This window comes from Bombina bombina, chromosome 5 (assembly GCF_027579735.1).
Source record: "Bombina bombina isolate aBomBom1 chromosome 5, aBomBom1.pri, whole genome shotgun sequence".
Taxonomy (NCBI): domain Eukaryota; kingdom Metazoa; phylum Chordata; class Amphibia; order Anura; family Bombinatoridae; genus Bombina; species Bombina bombina.
Window position 1 is genome coordinate 535,693,098 of NC_069503.1, and position 20,587 is coordinate 535,713,684.

The 20,587-nt window shown below is 39.5% G+C and overlaps 1 protein-coding gene across 1 annotated transcript in view; it reads left to right on the top strand.

Moving 5' to 3' along the window:
* CDCP1 (CUB domain containing protein 1) overlaps positions 1 to 20,587 on the top strand; it is a 111,355-nt gene that overhangs the window by 63,356 nt on the left and 27,412 nt on the right. Inside the window, exons 6-7 of the mRNA XM_053714462.1 lie at positions 64 to 450; positions 13,408 to 13,773. Of these exons, the coding sequence (XP_053570437.1) occupies positions 64 to 450; positions 13,408 to 13,773 (753 nt within the window). The remainder of the gene's footprint in view (positions 1 to 63; positions 451 to 13,407; positions 13,774 to 20,587) is intronic.

Here is a 20,587-nt window from a genome sequence, read left to right on the forward strand (position 1 = left end):
ATCATAATTATGTTTCTTTATAACTCTAATATCTAATTTCCTGTTTATGCCTTTTTGTTTTAGCTTGTGAACATCTAAGAACCAGTCAAATAAAAAATATTTCTATAACTGTACCACCAACACTGCTTATTCTTCCCGTACGCCTTGAAACAGTCACCTGGAATATAATAGCAGCAAATAATATCAGTGCAGAGATACGTTCCACATCACTGAACCTGCAACAAGATGTCTCAGAAAACCCATGTGATACAAATGGATCTGGTTTTTATTATGACATAATCAGCTCCAATGCAAAGAACACATTTAGTCTTGGAACCTTTTGTCCAAATGGTTCAATTGAAATAATACAGCTGAGAGATAATGTAAAAATTGTCCTCAAAGTGCAGAAGAATGTAAACTTCAGTATTCCAAAACTCGATCTACATGTGTCTATTATACCACCAATTGAAGGTATGATTTTTTTTTTTAATTTTCTTTATATTTAAAAAAACAAACAAAAGCCCTAAATAATACATTGCAGAAATGTGAAGTGTTTTTTTCTCTTACTGTTCCTTTTATGGATATTTACCTGAAATAATATTTATTTTTTATCTTTTGTGGAATTGGGACTACCTCTCTTTTTCTTCAATAACACTACTCCGCCCTATATCTCTGACGTAAACTGTTTTCATTGGTGTTCTAAAAAAGCACTAAGCATTAGTTAATACTCAATATAAATCATTGCAATGTGTGTTATTCATCCCTTTCATTTTTTTTTACTTTTTATTACTTTTATTTTTTAATTTCCTTTGTGCAGTGTCCATTACTTTCTGTCACAGCCCTACACAGAGGCTGGGGCCTCTGCAGGTAGGCAAATTAACAGTTTTTCATTTGAAGTGTTGCTAGGAGACACCTAACTGCTAGCTGCAATTAGTTTATTGCCCATGTTCAGTATAGGACTTTTGCTGCAAAAATCATGTGACCATGGAACCTAAGTTATGTAATGGTAGCACTCTTATCTAGCTGTGGGCACTGGCTACACTGAGGATTTCTTAGTGCTAATTTAGCAAGAAAACAATCAAGTTGTTTGCTTTTTTTTAACACAATCTGTTTCTTTTCCTTTTCTTACCTCAGTGTATCATGTATTTTGTCATCCCCTTGAACTCCCTTAGTATGTAAACCAACAAGCCCAGCTGTTCTGTAGATCACCTTCAGTGCAACTCTTGGGTAGGGCCTCTACCTATTTTCTTCTTTTAAATACTTTTATTATTATTATTGCATATTACACCTATGTTCATATCAGTGCTAAGTCTTCTGGAGCTCTAGTCTACAAATAACTTATGATGATGATAATAATACATTACAAAATTTCCCTTAAAGGGACATGAAACCCCCAAAAAATTCTATCGTGATTTAGAAATAACATATAATTTTAAACAACTTTCTAATTTACTTCTATTATCTAATTTGCTTTATTCTCTTGAGATCCTTTGCTGAAAAACATATCTAGATAGGGTCAGAAGATGCTGATTGGTGGCTGCACATAGATGCCTTGTGTGATTGGTTCACCAATGTGCACTGTGAACCAATCTTCAACCAATCTTCACCAATTGGTTCACCAATGTGCACTGTGAACCAATCTTCAACCAATCTTCAACTATTTCTTCAACAAATAATATATAATGACTGAAGCAAAATAGATAATAGAAGTAAATTGGAATGTTGTTTAAAATTGTATTCTCTATCTGAATCATGGAAGAAAAAAATGTGAGTTTAATGTCCCTTTAAGAAAGGACAAGCAAGAATCTCAACCAACTGGGGAATCCTTTTAGGTAAGAAAATTATTTAATCAGAAAAATGTTTAGATTAGTGAAAACAAATTCAAACAATATTATAGTTATTTAATCATTTTGATTGGAAGAAAAAAAAACATTTTAGCCAGGTGATCTGAGTTTAACATTGTCTTAGTTTTAACATTTGTATGTGCTTTAGTATATTCGATCTTGCAATGAGGTTTTCAATATTATCTGACAACAGCAAAAATTCAAATAGTTTTCATTATCGACCCAGGTATCCTCGGCAGTATCTGAGGTGCTAGCAGCGATCCCCATGCTGCAGGGGAAGTGTAAGAGGAAAGTTATAGAATCAGATAAGGTATCGGATCCTGTTCAGGCTGACCGGACTCCTCTTTCGCATAAATCAGAGGAGAAAGATACTTCGGTAGCCTGTAAGGGTGAAATCTCAGATTCAGATAGTGTAATGCCTTCATCTAATGCTGAGGTGGTTTCCTTCAGATTCAAGCTTGAGCACCTCCATGTCTTGTTAAAGGGACACTGAACCCACATTTTTTTCTTTCATGATTCAGATAGAGCATGACATTTTAATCAACTTTCTAATTTACTCCTATTATCAATTTTTATTTGTTCTCTTGCTATCTTTATTTTATTACCAGGGAATGTGAGAGACCAGGAATTCCCTTCTCCCCTATCTTTAGGAGAATGTTCCCGGTAGCTGACTCTTTCAAGGAGTCGTGGCAGTTGGTTCCAAAGGTGGAAGGGGCGATTTCCACTTTAGCTAAGAGAACTACTATCCCTATTGAGGATAGTTGCTCGTTCAAGGATCTTATGGATAAAAAACTGGAGGCCTTTTTAAAGAAAATATATACTCATCAGGGGGTTACAATGGCAACCGGCGGTGTGCATTGCTACTGTAACCAGTGCAGCAGCCTATTGGTATGACACTTTGACTGAGTCCTTACAAGCCAAGACTCCCTTTGAGGAGATTCAGGATAGGATTAAGGTCAAGTTAGCCAACTCTTTTAGAACTGACGCTTCCTCACAGGTCATTAAGCTGGGAGCAAAAATTTCTGGTTTTGCAATTTTAGCGCGTAGAGCGCTACGGCTTAAGTCTTGCTCTGCAGATGTGTCTTTTAAATCTAAGCTTTTGGCTACTCCCTACAAGGGAAAGACCTTGTTCGGACCAGCATTGGCAGAAATTATCTCCGATATCACAGGTGGTAAAGGATATTTGCTGCCTCAAGACAAAAAGAATAAATTAAAGGGACATCAGACCAATTTTCGTTCCTTTCGTAAATTCAGAGGTAAGTATTCCCCTGCCTCTACCAAGCAGGTACAATCCAAGCCTTCCTGGAAGCCTGGTCAGTCCTGGAATAAGGGGAAGCAATCCAAGAAGCCTGCTGCTGAATCCAAGTCAGCATAAAGGGGTTGCCCCCGATCCGGGATCAGATCAAGGTGGGGACAGACTCTCAGTTCTCGCAAGCTGGGGGGCGAGATGTTCCAGACCCCTGGGCAGTGGACATAGTGTCCCAGGGGTGGAAGTTAGAGTTCAAGACTCTTCCTCCCAGGGGGAGGTTCCACCTCTCAAGATTATCTGTAGACCAGATAAAAAGAGAGGCATTCTTGAAATATGTACAGGACCTTTCTCTCTTGGGAGTGATAGTTCCTGTTCCAAGTCAGGAACAGGGTCTCGGGTTTTACTCAAACCTGTTTGTGGTTCCCAAAAAATTGGGAACTTTCAGGCCCAGTCTAGATTTAAAGTTACTAAACAGATTCCTCAGAGTGCCATCCTTCAAGATGAAAACTATCCGCTCCATTCTGCCTCTGATTCAAGAGGGTCAATTCATGATGACCATAGACCTGAAGGATGCGTACCTGCACGTGCCCATTCACAGGGACCATCACAAATATCTGAGATTTGCCTATCTAGACAAACACTTTCAATTTGTAGAGCTTCCATTTGACCTCGCCACAGTTCCCAGAGTCTTCTCAAAGGTTCTTGGAGTTCTATTGGCAGTAATCCGGGCCTGGGGATTTGCAGTGGCAATTTTATCTGAAAGACATTCTTGTTCAGGCGCCATCTTTGCAACTAGCAGAATCTCATACCAAGATCTTGTTGGCATTTCTTCGTTCCCACAGTTGGAAGGTCAATCTGGAGAAAAGTTCTCTTGTTCCGGCTACAAGAGTGATCTTCTTAGAAACCATTATAGTTTCTCTATCAATGAAAATATTTGACGGAGGTCAGAAGAGCCAAGATTCTGTCTGATTGCCTGTCCCTTCAGTCAGCGGCATGACCATCAGTGGCCCAATGCATAGAGGTGATCGGGTTGATGGTCGCTTCCATGGACATAGTTCCGTTTGCTCGGATCCATTTGAGACCTCTGCAGCTATGCATGCTCACTCAGTGGAACGGGGATTGTACGGATCTATCTCGGAGAATAGTTCTGGATCAACCTACAAGGGACTCCCTACCGTGGTGGCTATCCCAAGAGCATCTGTCCCAGGGGACGTGTTTCCAGAGACCCTCCTGGGTAATTGTGACCACAGATGCCAGCTTGCTGGGTTGGGGAGCAGTCTGGGACTCATTGAAGGAGCAGGGACTCTGGTCTCAGGAGGAATCTGCTCTCCCCATAAATATTCTGGAGTTGAGAGTGATCTCCAATGCCTTGATGGCTTGGCCTCAGCTGACCCTAGCCCGGTCCATCAGGTTCCAGATGGACAACATAACCTCAGTGGCCTACATCAACCACCAAGGAGGAACTGAGAGTTGGCACGGATCATCCAGTGGGTGGAGGCTTACAATTGCTGTCTATCTGCCATCCACATTCCAGGAGTGGACAATTGGAAAGTGGACTTCCTGAGCAGACAGACTTTTCATCCCGGGGAGTTGGAGCTCCATCCGGAAGTGTTCTCCAGGTTAACAACCAACTAATTGGGGATTACTAGAATTGGATCTGATGGTGTCTCGTCAGAACACCAAGATCCCAAAGTACGGCTCAAGGTCGAGAGATCCTCAAGCCTTTTTGATAGATGCTCTGGCAGTTCCTTGGAACTTCAGGTTGGCATATCTCTTTCCTCTGTTTGCTCTCCTTCTGCGAGTCATCACTTGGATCAAGCAGGAGAAAGCATCAGTGATTCTAATAGCTCCTGCATTGCCTTGCAGGATCTGGTATGCAAATCTAGTATAGAGGTCATCTCTGCCTCTGTGGAGACCACCTCTGAGGAAGGACTTTCTGCTTCAGGGCCCCTTCCTTCATCCAAATCTCACTTCTCTAAAGCTAACTGCTTAGAGATTGAACGCTTGCTTTTAGCTAAGCGTGGGTTTTTCGAATCGGTCATTGAGACCATGATTCAGGCTCGTAAGCTTGTCACTAAAAAGATTTACCATAACATATGATGTAAATATCTTTATTGGTGTGAGTCTAAAGGATATTCTTGGAGTAAGGTCAGGATCCCAAGGATCCTCAGCCAAAATTGAAAAATGGGCGAGTCGGGGCCACAGGCTTAAGAGTTTAAAAGGGTGATTTTATTGCCATACAAGTTAAAATAGTGAATTTCACAGCAAAAAACATAACAGGTCAGATCTGAGACAGCAGCGGTCTGACATGTTTCAGCTCACTGCCTTAATCATAGACCGTGCTGTCTCAGATGCACAGCCTCCTTAAATTACAAAATCATAGTGACGTGCAACGTTTAACTCTTTGATTACCTGCTGACACATATATGCATCATTTGCAATCTAATGCAAAAGGACTATATAGATATTAACCCCTTAAGGACCAGCGACGTACCCTGTATGTCGCTGGCCTTTTTTTGGGACTTGATTGTTTTATAGCGCGGTCTTGCCACCAGCGTTAAGACTGCTCTATTCCACAAAGCCTTCTGGAGGGAGGGCATTAATAGCGTGTTCTTGCTAGACTTGTGCTATTATGTCCTGAAAAAACCCTTAACAACCAGTGACATACAGGGTACATTGTGGTCATTAAGGGGTTATGATGCTGCAGAACGTTACTTAGCAATAGAAATATAAAGTTATTGACAACATGGTAAATAAACAATCTATCAGTTAAAGCAATATTCAATCTATTATGTAACAGATTGTTCACAAACGTTGCTTAGAGTTACACAACCAAAATTTTGGGTGTTATAAAGCTAAGGAGTGTCACTTTTTGTAATTAACATTATGACAGTTTAAAGAGAAATTATCTCAATATTTCCTATTATATTTATATATTTCTTAGCTTAATCCCTGCTAGATGTATTTGGGTTTCCTCATAATAACTTGGCAGTGTTTAGGGAACTTAACCCCATTTTTTTATTTATTATTATATTGAGCTTAAACTAGATGTTTTTATAACATATTATCTCTCTAAACTTGATGTCTATTGCGGGTGTAAGAGAAAGACAGAAAATAAGGAAAGGGGGTATGAAGCAAAATTCTATAAATATTATTATACATTAGTGGAAGCACTTGACAGTATATACTCTGTAACAGGACCAGAGTAAGCACATATATCCAAAAAGTGATCATTCCGTTTAGCATCATAAGTTAGGAAAAATAGAAAATGCATTTCATTGTGACTAATGCCGAGAGAATTATCTCCAGCAGTTTATAAGGTCAGTATGTATATTTAGGCCCCTAACTGCCAAGTTATTATGAGGAAACCCAAATACATCTAGCAGGGATTAAGCTAAGAAATATATAAATATAATAGGAAATATTGAGATAATTTCTCTTTAAACTGTCATAATGTTAATTACAAAAAGTGACACTCCTTAGCTTTATAACACCCAAAATTTGGTTGTGTAACTCTAAGCAACGTTTGTGAACAATCTGTTACATAATAGATTGAATATTGCTTTAACTGATAGATTGTTTATTTAACATGTTGTCAATAACTTTATATTTCTATTGCTAAGTAACGTTCTGCAGCATCTTAATATCTATATAGTCCTTTTGCATTAGATTGCAAAACATGCATATATGTGTCAGCAGGTAATCAAAGAGTTAAACTTAGACATTGCACGTCACTATGATTTTGTAATTTAAGGAGGCTGTGCATCTGAGACAGCACGGTCTATGATTAAGGCAGTGAGCTGAAACATGTCAGACCGCTGCTGTCTCAGATCTGACCTGTTATGTTTTTTGCTGTGAAATTCACTATTTTAACTTGTATGGCAATAAAATCACCCTTTTAAACTCTTAAGCCTGTGGCCCCGACTCGCCCTTTTTTTCAATTTTGGCTGAGGATTTTATGCAGACTTGCAGAGGTCTGCTGGCGGTTAGCGGGGAGCTCCACAAGTGGATGCTGTGCTAAGGAAGGAGCAGAGTAGATTGGTCACGCCTGGTTGTGACGAAGGATTGCAGGAGGGTTCAGACAAGGAAAACAGACCGAGACCGAGACCGGGAGACTATGCAGCAATTGCAAACACCGGAGGACTAAGGTACTGTGCACACTTCAATTTGATACACTGCCCATGTATATCCATTGGATTCTGGATCTGCAGTTTAGTTTTGAGCGCTATATTGGGACTTTTCTGTTTGTATATGAGGATCCCAAGGATCTTATCTTTTCTCCACAAAGGCCTCGAGAAGGGTTATCTGTCGGTACCCTAAAAGGTCAGATTTCCACTTTATCCATTCTGCTGCACAAGCGTCTGGCGGACGTGCCAGATGTACAATCCTTTGATCAGAATCTCTGAAGTTTTTGTTTCTTACTGCTATATCTTCTACACGGAGGGTCTCTGAACTCTCAGCATTGCAGTGTGATTCTCTTTATCTCATATTTCATGCAAATAAGGAAGGTCTCCGTACCAAGTTTGGTTTTCTTCCTAAGGTTGTTTCGGACAGAAATATTAATCAGGAAATTGTGGTTCCTTCTCTCTGTCCTAATCCTTCTTCTCATAAAGAAAGTTTATTACACAACTTAAACGTTGTGCAGGCTCTTAAATTCTATCTGCAGGCTACGAAGGACTTTTGCATTGTTTGTTTGCTTTTCTGGAAAACGTAAGGGCCAGAAAGCTACTGCTACTTCTCTTTCTCTCTGGTTGAGAAGTGTTATACGTATGGCTTATGAGACTGCTGGACAGCAGCCTCCTAAGAGAAAACAGCTCACTCCACTAGGGCGGTGTCTTCTTCTTGGGCCTTCAAGAATGAGGCCTCTGTAGAACAGATTTGTATTCTTTCCACACTTTTTCTAAATTCTATAAATTTGATACCTTTGCCTCGGCTGAGGCTTCTTTTAGGAGAAAGGTTCTGCAAGCAATGGTGCCTTCTGTTTAGGTTACCTGTCTTTCCCTCCCTTATCTGTGTCCTCTAGCTTGGGTATTGATTCCCAACAGTAATTGATGATCCATGGACTCACTGTGTCTTAAGAAAGAAAACAAAATTTATGCTTACCTGATAAATTTCTTTCTTTCTTGACACGGTAAGTCCACAGCCCTCACTGTTTTTCAAGACAGGTTTTTTATATTAACCTCAGGCACCTCTACACCTTGTGTTATTTCCTTTCTCTACTTTTCCTTTGGTCGAATAACTGGGGGTTGTGGGAAGGGAAGTGATACTTAACAGCTTTGCTGTGGTGCTCTTTGCCTCCTCCTGCTGGCCAGGAGTGATATTCCCAACAGTAATTGATGATCCGTGGACTCACTGTGTCAAGAAAGAAAGAAATTTATCTGGTAAGCATACATTTTTGTGTTTTTGGGTTTCATATCCCTTTAACATATCCATTCAATACATTTTCTAGCCAGGCCAAAATGTTATTCGCCACTGATCCCACCCAATCACCTGCCTACACAACACCCACTACCCCACCCCCTCTTTGCATATGTTTATCCATTGTGAAAAACCTTATGTATAGTGTTTTTATTATTATTATTTTAAACATAACAATATAAGTCCTTTTAATACAGTTATTAAACTAGCAAATTGGCACATTGTATAGACAGCAATTATCTCCCTCTTACTTGATGCAAAGTTTTTGGTGTCCAGTTTGATTTTGTTCATTTTGCATGGGTTGTAACCTGGACAACTAACCATTGGTGGTGTTTAGCTTGATAATGGGGACCATCAATTTTAAAAAGCTGATTTTGCCTGTGAAAATTACCACCTAGACAGATCTTGTCAATAATGCAGTATTTGCTATAAAAAGCTATGTAATCAAGAGGTAGTGGCATTGGGGGAAGAAGAAAATGTGTCCCTTTAATAACTGCTCTATAGGCGCAGAGCATTTCTTATTTCCCCAAAATATTTTTTTAAATTAATGTTTTAAGCACATTCCCCAACTTTGTAACCTGACTAGGATATTTACTCGCCACAGTCCAATTTGTGCTCGCCAATGGCTAGTGGGCGAGTGATATATATATATAACACACAGAGAAAGTCCAGCACTCAGTCCCCTTCCGTGTTTTGGATATGTCTAGGGTGATTACATAAGCCTGTGCACCCTTCCCTTGTTCCCAGTTTGTTTGGATTTGAGAGCTTGCATTGTGTGGCTGTTTTAGGGTCCCAGGTATTGGAAAGGACCTTGACGTGGTACCTGGGCTTGTCCCATTTGGCCAGATGCGTTAACTAACCTTTCCATTTTTGCTTTTAAATCTTAGCTGTGAGCTTGTAAGTGAGTGCTGGACTTTCTCTGTGTGTTGTATTAATTTGTTTTGTAATTTTCCCTAAGGTTCTTGCACCCAGACCTGTCTGGGGTTAACTGCCTGTGTCTCTGGGGACAGCACAGCTGCCTGTGAGTGCCGGTGAGCACCTAGGGCTGAGCATGTTGCAGGGTCATGGGATGTGTACCCGGTCCGGTATGAGAGTGCAGTCCCCTTCCGTGTTTTGTATATATATATATGTGTGTGTGTATATAAAATGTGGTAGGTAGCGCACTCCAACTCGCCTTGAAATATAATACCAGGGTGCAGAAGTAATACATAAAAAAGATCCAATAATGTCACTCTCTGGGTTTAAACACAGCAACCTTTAATGTGGGTCTACACATTAAAGGTTGCTGTGTTTTAAACCCAGAGAGTGACATTATTGGATCTTTTTTATGTATTACTTTTGCACCCTGGTATTTATATTTCAAGGCGAGTGTTGTATTCTTCTGCCCACATGCAGCCCTCTAAAATTCATTTTTGTGACCCCTGGGGAAAAGTGGAGCAAAAATGCTTGAGGATTTATGGAAAAGGGTCAAACAAGGTGACCACAACTCAAAAAAGCTCTTTGGAGAGGAAAACAGAATACACCTTACCTAAATCGGAATATGTACATACATACATTTTTTATTTGTATTAAATATTGATCTACAGTCCACATGTATTATGAAGTTAGCCATCTCTGATTTAGGCAATGCTTGAGTTCAGTAATAGAATAGGAAAGCTTGTAAATTCCCTTTTCAGTATCTTTATTTGCAATCGGCTAGATTACGAGTTTTGCGGTATGAGTGAAAAAGCAGCGTTAAGGCTCTTTTTCACTACTGCTGGTATTACAAATTTTGCAGGTATAGGTGTACCGCACACTTTTTTGGCCCCAATGTAACTACCGCAGTTTTCAAAAAGTCCTTTTTCAATGGGACTTCCATAGCGCCAGTATTACGAGTTTGCCTGGAGGCCAAAAAGTGAACTGTACAGCCTATACCGCCAAGATCCATACCGTAAACTGAAAGTCAGTAGTTATGGGTTTTACGCTACAAAGCTGTAGCATAAAACTCATAACTAAAGTGCTAAAAAGTACACTAACACCCATAAACTACCTATTAACCCCTAAACCGAGGCCCTCCCGCATCGCAAATAATAAAACAAAATTATTAACTCCTAATCTGCCGCTCCGGACATCGTTGACACTATAATAAACGTATTAACCCCTAAACCGCTGCACTCCTGCATCACAAACACTAGTTAAATATTATTAACCCCTAATCTGCCGCCTCTAACACACCACTGCCACCTACCTACCTTTATTAACCCCTAATCTGCCGCCCCAACGTCGCTGCCACTATACTAAATGTATTAACCCCTAAGCTAACCCTAACACACCCCCTAACTTAAATATAATTAAAATAAATCTAAATAAAACCTACTATCATTACCTAAATAATTCATATTTAAAACTAAATTCTTACCTGTAAAATAACCCTAAGCTAGCTACAATATAACTAATAGTTACATTGTAGCTAGGCTTAGGGTTAATTTTATTTTACAGGCAAGTTTGTATTTATTTTAACTAGGTAGAATAGTTATTAACTATTTACTAGCTACCTAGCTAAAATAAATACAAATTTAGCTGTAAAATAAACCCTTACCCTGCCTTACGCTAACACCTAACCTTACACTACAATTAAATAAATTACCTAAATTAAATACAATTAACTAAATTACAAAAAAAAAACTAAATTACACGAAAAAAAAGAAATTATCAGATATTTAAAACTAATTACACCTAATCTAATAGCCCTATCAAAATAAAAAAGCCCCCCCCCCCCCCAAAATAAAAAAAAAACCTAGCCTAAACTACCAATAGCCCTTAAAAGGGCCCTTTGTGGGGCATTGCCCCAATGAAACAGCTCTTTTACCTGTAAACAACCCCCCAACAGTAAAACCCAACCACCCACACAACCAATCTTTTTCAAGTGCCCAAACCCCTAATCTAAAAATAAAACCCACCCAATAAACCCTTAAAAAAGCCTAACACTAACCCCGAAGATCCACTTACAGTTTTTGAAGACCCGACATCCATCCTCAACGAAGCCGGCAGAAATCTTCATCCAACCGGGCAGAAGCCTTCATACAACCGCGCAGAAGCCTTCATCCAACCGGGCAGAAGTCTTCATCCATCCGGCGCGGTAGCGGGTCCATCTTCAAGTCATCCGGCGCGGAGCATCCTCTTCAATCAGCCGTCTTCTTCCGAATGAGGTTTCCCTTTAAATTACGTCATCCAAGATGGCGTCCCTTAGATTCCGATTGCTGATAGATTTCTATCAGCCAATCAGAATTAAGGTTGAAAAAATCCTATTGGCTTTTGCAATCAGCCAATAGGATTGAGCTTCAATCCTATTGACTGATCCATTCTATTGGCTGTACCAATTAGCCAATGCGAGCTCAATCCTATTGCCTAATTGGGACAGCCAATAGGATTGAAGCTCAATTCTATTGGCTGATTGCAACAGCCAATAGGATTTTTTCAGCCTTAGATTTCCGATTGGCGGCAGATTGTTGGATCTTCAAAAACTAAGTGGATCTTCGGGGGTTAGTGTTAGGCTTTTTTAAGGGTTTATTGGGTGGGTTTTATTTTAGATTAGGGGTTTGGGCACTTGAAAAGAGCTAAATGCCCTTTTAAGGGCAATGGCCCATCCAAATGCCCTTTTCAGGGCAATGGGGAGCTTAGGTTTTTAGTTAGGATTTTATTTGGGGGGGTTGGTTGTGTGGGTGGTGGGTTTTACTGTTGTGGGTTGTTTGTATTTTTTATTTTTTTTTACAGGTAAAAGAGCTGATTTCTTTGGGGCAATGCCCCGCAAAATGCCCTTTTAAGGGCTATTGGTAGTTTAGTTTAGTCTAGGGGTTTTTTATTTGGGGGGGGGGGGCTTTTTTTATTTTGATAGGGCTATTAGATTAGGTGTTTTTAGGTTTAAATATCTGATCATTTCTTTTTTATTTAGTGTAATTTAGTGTTTGTTTTTTTAGTAATTTATTTAATTGTAGTGTAAGGTTAGGTGTTAGTGTAAATCAGGTTAGGTTTTATTTTATAGGTAAATTTGTATTTATTTTAACTAGGTAGCTAGTAAATAATAACTATTTACTAACTATTATACCTAGTTCAAATAAATACAAACTTAACTATTAGTTATATTGTAGTTAGCTTAGGTTTTATTTCACAGGTAAGTATTTATTTAGTTTTAAATAGGAATTATTTAGTTATTAATAGTAGGTTTTATTTAGATTTATTTTAATTACATTAAAGTTAGTGGGGGGTTAGGGGTTAATAACTTTAGTATAAGGGCGGCGACGTTGGGGGGCGGGCAGATTATGGGTTAATATATGTTAGGTAGGTGGCGGCGATGTTGGGGGCAGCAGATAGGGGTTAATAAGTATAATGTAGGTGTCCGCGATGTTGGGGGTGGCAGATTAGGTGTTAATAAGTGTAAGATTAGGGGTGTTTAGACCTGGGTTTATGTTAGGGTGTTAGGTGTAAACATAAATTTAGTTCCTGATAGGAATCAATGGGGCTGCGTTACGGCGCTTTATGCACGTTTATTGCAGGTGTTAGGCTTTTTTTTCCAGCCGGCTCTCGCCCGTTGACTCTATGGGAAATCATGCACAAGCACGTAAAACCAGCTTACCTCCGCTCACCGCAGCACTGGTATTGGAGTGCGGTATGGAGCTCAATTTGCTCTATGCTCACTTTTACCTGCTAATGGCCGGGTTTTTGTAAACCTGTAATACTAGCGCTGTAGGTAAGTGAGCGGTGACAATAACTTGCAAGTTAGTACCGCACCGCTCATAACGCAAAACTCGTAATCTAGCCGAATGTTAGTAGACTATATAGTTTTATGTAGATTACTGAAAGGCAATGTCTATGTAAATGTAATCAATATGCTTCTACAATAAAAAGCTTCACAATAATTCCTCTCTGGTTTTAATGTAGAGGAGTGCATCTTCACTGTAACTCCAAAAGCTGACACCACCGTCTATCTGCGGACTCCTAACTGGGACAGCGGAGTACCAGATTACGTCACCGTGTCATGGAACATAGGAATACCTGAGAAACAGTTTGCTAATTTCTCTTTTGCAAAAAACAAAATGGACATTACATGTCAAATGGGACGTGCTTTCGCTAATATAGAGGAGAAGAAAGCCAAAGGGCTGGACATTACAAGACGAGATGACGAGCTGCTGCCTGGCCCCTCACAACTGTACAGTCCATTCTGGGTCAATATCTCTAACTGTAAACCTAGGAGTAACCACAAGCTTCAATTACAATTCTCTCTGAAGTTTATTCAAGTTAATTCAGGTAAGACAAAGATCGAAAGTGACTTTGTTATTTATGTTTATGTATATTTATGTATATTTATATATGTTTTTTGTCGTGACAGTTTTATAAACCTTTTGAAATGTTTAATGATTATATGGACTCTTTCACATTCAAAAATTATCAATGAACATGGTGAATTATTTCTTTCAAACAATATTAAGAGTCCATGTATCATCACAATGGGATATGCTTTCTGTCCAACCAGAAGTAAGCAAAACACCCCTACATTGCAGAGCTTTCATCACCCCATCTCTCAGGATTCCTTAGTTGTGTATTTGATGTTCAAGGAAAAAATACTTACTTGAGTGTTTGCTTATACTATATATATATATAATTATATATATATAAATATATATATTTACTCTAATCATGCCTACTTAACACAGCTCTTTGTATTCTTGTTTACATAGTCATATTATTGTCATATAACACTTCTGGTCCGTTTTCCATTATACAGGTTTTAACCCTTATATTTAAACAATACTAAATATAAATGAACATATAATATAATATTTTTTTATTTAAGAAAAGAAACATTTTGTCTTGCCAATTGTCCATTTTAGTCAATGAAGGACTTTTTAACTTGGGGTGGTATCTTGTCAGAACATATGACGATTTCTACCTTTCCAAATGAAATGAAAAAGGGAAAAGGTAAAGGGGGTGAGGGTCAGAGAGCTTGACCCTTGAATGTGTGCCCGGAGGAGGGAGGGTTGAGAAAAATAAATAGATTTTTTTTATATTTTTTATATATCGGAATCTAAGGGACGCCATCTGGCTGACATCACTTAAAGGAACCTTCATTCAATCGGGTAACTCGTCGGAAGAAGAGGATGCTCCGCGCAGGAGGTCTTGAAAATGGAACCAGCTCCGCGCCGGATGGATGAAGAAAGAAGATGCCGTCTGGATGAACACTTCTGCCAGTCTGGAGGACCACTTCTCCCGGCTTGATGAAGACTTCTCCCGGCTTCGTTGAGGACTTCTTGCCGCTACGCTGAGGACTTTTCCCGGATTCATTGAGGATGGATGTCGGCTCTTCAAAACTGTAAGTGGATCTTCGGGGGTTAGTGTTAGGTTTTTTTTTAAGGGTATATTGGGTGGGTTTTAGGTTAGGGTTTGGGCAGCAATAGAGCTAACTGCCCTTTTAAGGGCAATGCCCATCCAAATGCCCTTTTCAGGGCAATGGGGAGCTTAGGTTTTTTTAGTTAGGGTTTTATTTGGGGGGTTTGGTTGTGTGGGTGGTGGGTTTTACTGTTGGGGGGTTGTTTGTATTTTTTTTTTACAGGTTAAAAGAGCTGATTTCTTTGGGGCAATGCCCCGCAAAAGGTCCTTTTAAGGGCTATTGGTAGTTTAGTTTAGGCTAGGGTTTTTTTATTTGGGGGGGGGCTTTTTTATTTTGATAGGGCTATTAGATTAGGTGTAATTAGTTTAAATATCTTGTAATTTGTTTATTATTTTGTGTAATTTCGTGTTTTTTTTTGCAATTTAGGTAATTTTATTTCATTTAGGTAATTGTATTTAATTGTAGTGTAAGGTTAGGTGTTAGTATAAGGCAGGTTAGGTTTTATTTTACAGGTAAATTTGTATTTATTTTAGCTAGGTAGTTATTAAATAGTTAATAACTATTTAGTAACTCTTCTACCTAGTTAAAATAAATACAAACTTGCCTGTAAAATAAAAATGAAACCTAAGCTAGATACAATGTAACTATTAGTTATATTGTAGCTAGCTTAGGGTTTATTTTATAGGTAAGTATTTATTTTTAAATAGGTATTATTTAGTTATTAATAGTAGGTTTGATTTAATTTAATTATATTTAAGTTAGGGGGTGTTAGGGTTAGACTTAGGTTTAGGGGTTAATAACTTTAGTATAGTGGTGGCGACATTGGGGGCGGCAGATTAGGGGCTAATAAATGTAGCTAGGTGGCGGCGATGTTAGGGGTGGCAGATTAGGGGATAATAATATTTAACTAGTGTTTGCGATGCGGGAGTGCGGCGGTTTAGGGGTTAATATGTTTATTATAGTGGCGGCTATTTCCGGAGCAGCAGATTAGGGGTTAATAATTTTTATTATAGTGTTTGCGATGTGGGAGAGCCTCGGTTTAGGGGTTAATAGGTAGTTTATGGATGTTAGTGTACTTTTTAGCACTTTAGTTATGAGTTTTATGCTACAGCTTTGTAGTGTAAAACTTATAACTACTGACTTTAGAATGCGTTACGAATCTTGACGGGATAGGGTGTACGGCTCACTTTTTGGCCTCCCAGGAAAAGCTTGTAATATCGGTGCTATGAAAATCCCATTGAAAAAAGACTTTACGCAATTCGCGTAAGTTGATTTGCGCTAAGGCCAAAAAAGTGTGCGGTGCCCCTAAACCTGCAAGACTCGTAATAGCAGTGGTAGTGAAAAAGCATTGTTATAACCTGATAACGCTGCTTTTTCACTATAACGCAAAACTCATAATCTAGCCGTATGTTATCCTTCCTATACCATTGTGCCAATTTCCTGGGTGTAATGTATAGTTGATTTATTATTTTAAAATGTGATTCTCACCAGGAAGTTATATTTGTTGCTTTTGCCATAGTTTGTAAGCTAGATCATATCTCTTCAACGTAAGCATTTAAATGTATCAGCCATTTAGTATGTACTACCTGTAGATGTTCATCAGACAGATATGACATATACTGTAAGGTATTGTATATCGCAGAAATTGCATATTTTCCTTTGTTGAAATATCCTAATAACCTTATCTAGCTCTTCCATGTGGCCAGTCAACACCATATTTATCCTTCAATTCATTAAAAAAGTGTCTAATCTGGAGATATGCGTACAATTCTGTTTTAAGTAGCTGGAATTCTCTACCTAATGTTTCAAATGATTTTAATAGAGCCTAATGTTGCATCTTGCAATTGTGAAATATTAGAAAGGACACTATTGTTCCATTTTTGGAATACCCCCAATTTTGTTACACACCGGAGTAATGTTAGGATTTCCAGCATTGACAAGAATCGTGATACAAAAGGTTTAACTCCCATCCCTTAACAAAGTCCTATGCCATGCGAGAATCACATTATTAATCACTGTTAACTGACAGATTTATTTTTGGTACACATTTAGTCGCACAGTGTAATAGCGCTGTTAATGAGAAAGGGGGCATCTCAAGCTGCCAATAGGTCACATAGTTCCCTTCTATAATCCTATCTATGGTATATTTTAGATAGTTCTGCAAGATTGTATCTTTTAGATTTGGGAATCGCCAGATGTATTTTCCATGTGTGTCCCTTTTTAAAGCAGCTGGGCAGTGAGAAATCTTTTCCCAGTGGGGAGTCAGCAAGCCTCCCAGGTGAAATTGGATATATTTGCCAATGCCTGGTTTAACAGTGAGCTCTAATATCTAGATCTTTGGAAAATGTAAGGTACTTTGAGAGATTAGTTGAACTGACACGCAGAGCCTCTCACACTACAGCACTGCAGGTTGCTTAGCTTGGCCTTCTGATAAGTTTTTTTTTTAAGGCTCCAATTCTCCCTAGACTTTTTTCCACAAGTCAGTAAAGGGTCAATCTGGCTCAGAAAGGTGCACAATTTGCGCAGCATTATGGGTAAAAACTCTCCTCCTGGAGTGGTGGCTATCTTAGCTACTGGAAACCTTGTGTTACTTAGTCATTTGGGATGTTGTGAGGACATTCTCATGCATTTAAATGCATTTGCTTTTGTTTCTGTGTTAAATGCTTTAGATTTGAGTGTGCTGTGTGTAATCTGACACGTAAATTACAATGGTTTTACAACTCTGAGTGCTAGTGTCTGGGTGATCATTTTTTCTTCTCAGCTCTCAAGGGTTTAATCACAATGAGTTATCTTTTGTGCCATTCTTGCTTTATCCCCCTATATTTGTTTTATTATGTGGAATGTCCCTTTAACTATTATAGGGGTGGTTTAAGTGGCACTACCCCACAGCTTGGACCATTAGGCGCCTTTGAATTATGCCCTAAAATAAAGGCATAAAACAGTCCTTGGTATGCCTCCCATAGCTAAGCACAGACCTTTAGTAAATAGTTACTATCCTCTTGAGCAGTTCTCCTCTGGGTTTATACATACACTTTCCTAATTTCCCTAACAGAAACAGAATATTGTATCTTGACTGTTTGCGCTATTGAGGAGTTATTAATGAATCTCAGGACCCCCAAAACAGATCAGCAGGTGTGGATGTGTCCTTTAAGTCATGTATGAGCATGATCATGAATTATTAAGGGAAGTATTAGTATGTAGCATCTTGTTGGTGGATGAACCCAACTACCCTCCAAAATCTAATACTATTGTTCTGGATATATTAGTTAACCCTGTTCTAAACAGTATTCTGTTTTCTCCTTTATCTGAATAAGTCACTAAACTGGAGTCTGAGGAATGGAACAAATCAGTGATACTCTTTTGTTACTTCTGCATAATCTAAAGCTATGTTTACTTTGCTCACAACTCACCTGGAGGTCTGGGAGATATTCCCTATGGGTGTTGGAGCTATCTTCACTTTAACCAAGAGGACTACTACTCCTTAGAGAATAGGAAGCTTTATGTCTTCAAAGGTGTTTGCTTCAGCTGCCATCTATTTTCTCTACTGTGAGCAAGACTTGCAGGGTGGCAGCCATGTCTGTTTTTCAGTAATAACCTTTTCTAATGTTACATTATTAGGAGAAGGGCACCTTGAATAGTGTTCAGGATCATGTACAGTTATTAAGGTTGCTAGCATGTCTTTTCTGATGCAGCAGTAGTCATGGTGCACATTAGCACAAAAAGTTCTGTTAAGGCTGTTTTAGCTAGATTTGCCGTATGGTAAATGTTGATATGTGGACATTATTCCTACAGCAGATTTCTATATTTGCCATTCCACAGGTAAATCCTTTGTGGGCCTGGCCTTGTATTCTATCTTATCTACTGTTACTGTGGGGTACCAAGCTTCTTGGGGCAAGATACAAATAAACCGTCAAGGGCCGAACTGCAGGATATTTGAATTCCCTCTGTATTTCATATCTCATAAATGCTCTTCTTCTTCTTAAAGACACGATGAGGTCCACGGATCATCTTCATTACTTATGGCATATTCACCTCCTCGTCAGCAGGAGGAGGCAAAGAGCACCACAGCAGAGCTTGTTAAACAGCTCCTCCCTTCCCTGTCCCTCCCACTCCAGTCATTCTATTGCGTACGTTAGTGATAGGAAGAGGTAAAGCATAAGTTAGCTTTCTTGGAACCATAATATACAAAGGTAGCTATCTTGGGAACCATAATAGCTTCCATATTAATTAAGATTTTTCTGACAGAATGTCAGGGAATCGAGATTATCGATACTGGTCTAGTCTTCTCAGTCCGCTCCTCGGCCTTCAGTGGCTCAGTGCATGGAGATAATCAGGTTGATGGTGGCGGCAATGGACATCATCCCATTTGTTCAGTTACATCTCAGACCTCTGCAGTTATGCATGCTCAGGCAATGGATCGGAGATTATACAGATTTGTCTCCCACATACTACTGGAGCAGGAGACAAGGGATTCTCTTTAATGGTGGTTGTCTCTGGATCCTCTTTCCCAGGGAACCGGCTTTCGCAGACCATCTTGGGTGATTGTGTCAACAGACGCCAGCCTTCTAGGGTGGGGAGCAGTCTGGGGCTCCCTAAGGGCTCAGTGGGTTTGGACTCGGCCAGAGTCTGTTCTTCCTATAAACATTCTGGAGCTGAGAGCGATCTCCAATCTTCTTCTGGCCTGGCCTCAGTTAGCCTTGGTCCAGTTTATCAGGTTCCAGTCAATGAAAATGACGTCAGTGGCTTACATCAATCATCAGGGAGGAACGAGGAGTTCCTTAGTGATGACAGAGGTATCCAAAATAATTCAGTGGGCGGAGGCCCATTTTTGCGGCCTGTTGGCGAGCTACATCCCAGGGGTGGGACATTTGGGAGGCAGATTTCCTGAGTAGGCAGTCCTTTCATCCACGGGAGAACTCCATCTGGAAGCGTTCTCCAGCATTTTCCTCTGTTTGCTTTTCTTCTTCGGGCCATTGCTCAAATCAAACAGGAGAGGGCTTTGGTGGATCCTCAGTAGCACCGACTTCGTCTGGTAGGATTTGGTATGCAGATCTGGTGGACATGTCATCTCTGCCGCTTTGGAACCTTCCGTTGAGGAAGGACCTTCTAATTCAAGGGCCCCTCCTTCACCCATATCTGGTTTACCTGAAGCTGACTGCTTGGAGATTGAACACTTTTTATCCAAGCAGGGTTTTCCTGACTCGGTCATTGTGACCATGATTCAGGCTCGAAAGCCTGTTAATAGTCAAATTTATCATAAGATATGGCATATATGTCTCTATTTGTGTGAATCCATGGGCTACTCATGGAATAAGATAGGGTTCCTAGAATTTTGTCTTTTCTCCAAGAGGGTTTGGAGGAAGGTTTATCGTCTAGTTCCCTATCGGGTGAAAACTCTGTCTTTCTCTATTTTGTTATTCAAACGTCTGGTAGATGTCCCGGATGTATAATCCTTTTGTCAGGCCTTGGTCAGGATCAGGCCAGTGTTCAAACAGTTACCTCCTCCATGGAGTCTGAATTTAGTTTTCAGAGTTCTTCAAGGGACTCCGTTTGAGCCTATTCTTTCCTTTACATATTGAGTTATCTTGGAAAGTTTTATTTATTGTTGCTATTTCTTCTGCTCGGAGAGTGTCAGAGCTCTTGGCATTTCAGTATGAGTCTCCTTATCTTCTATTCAGATAAGGTAGTTTTACATACTAACTTAGGATTTCTTCCTAAGGTTGTTTCTGATCG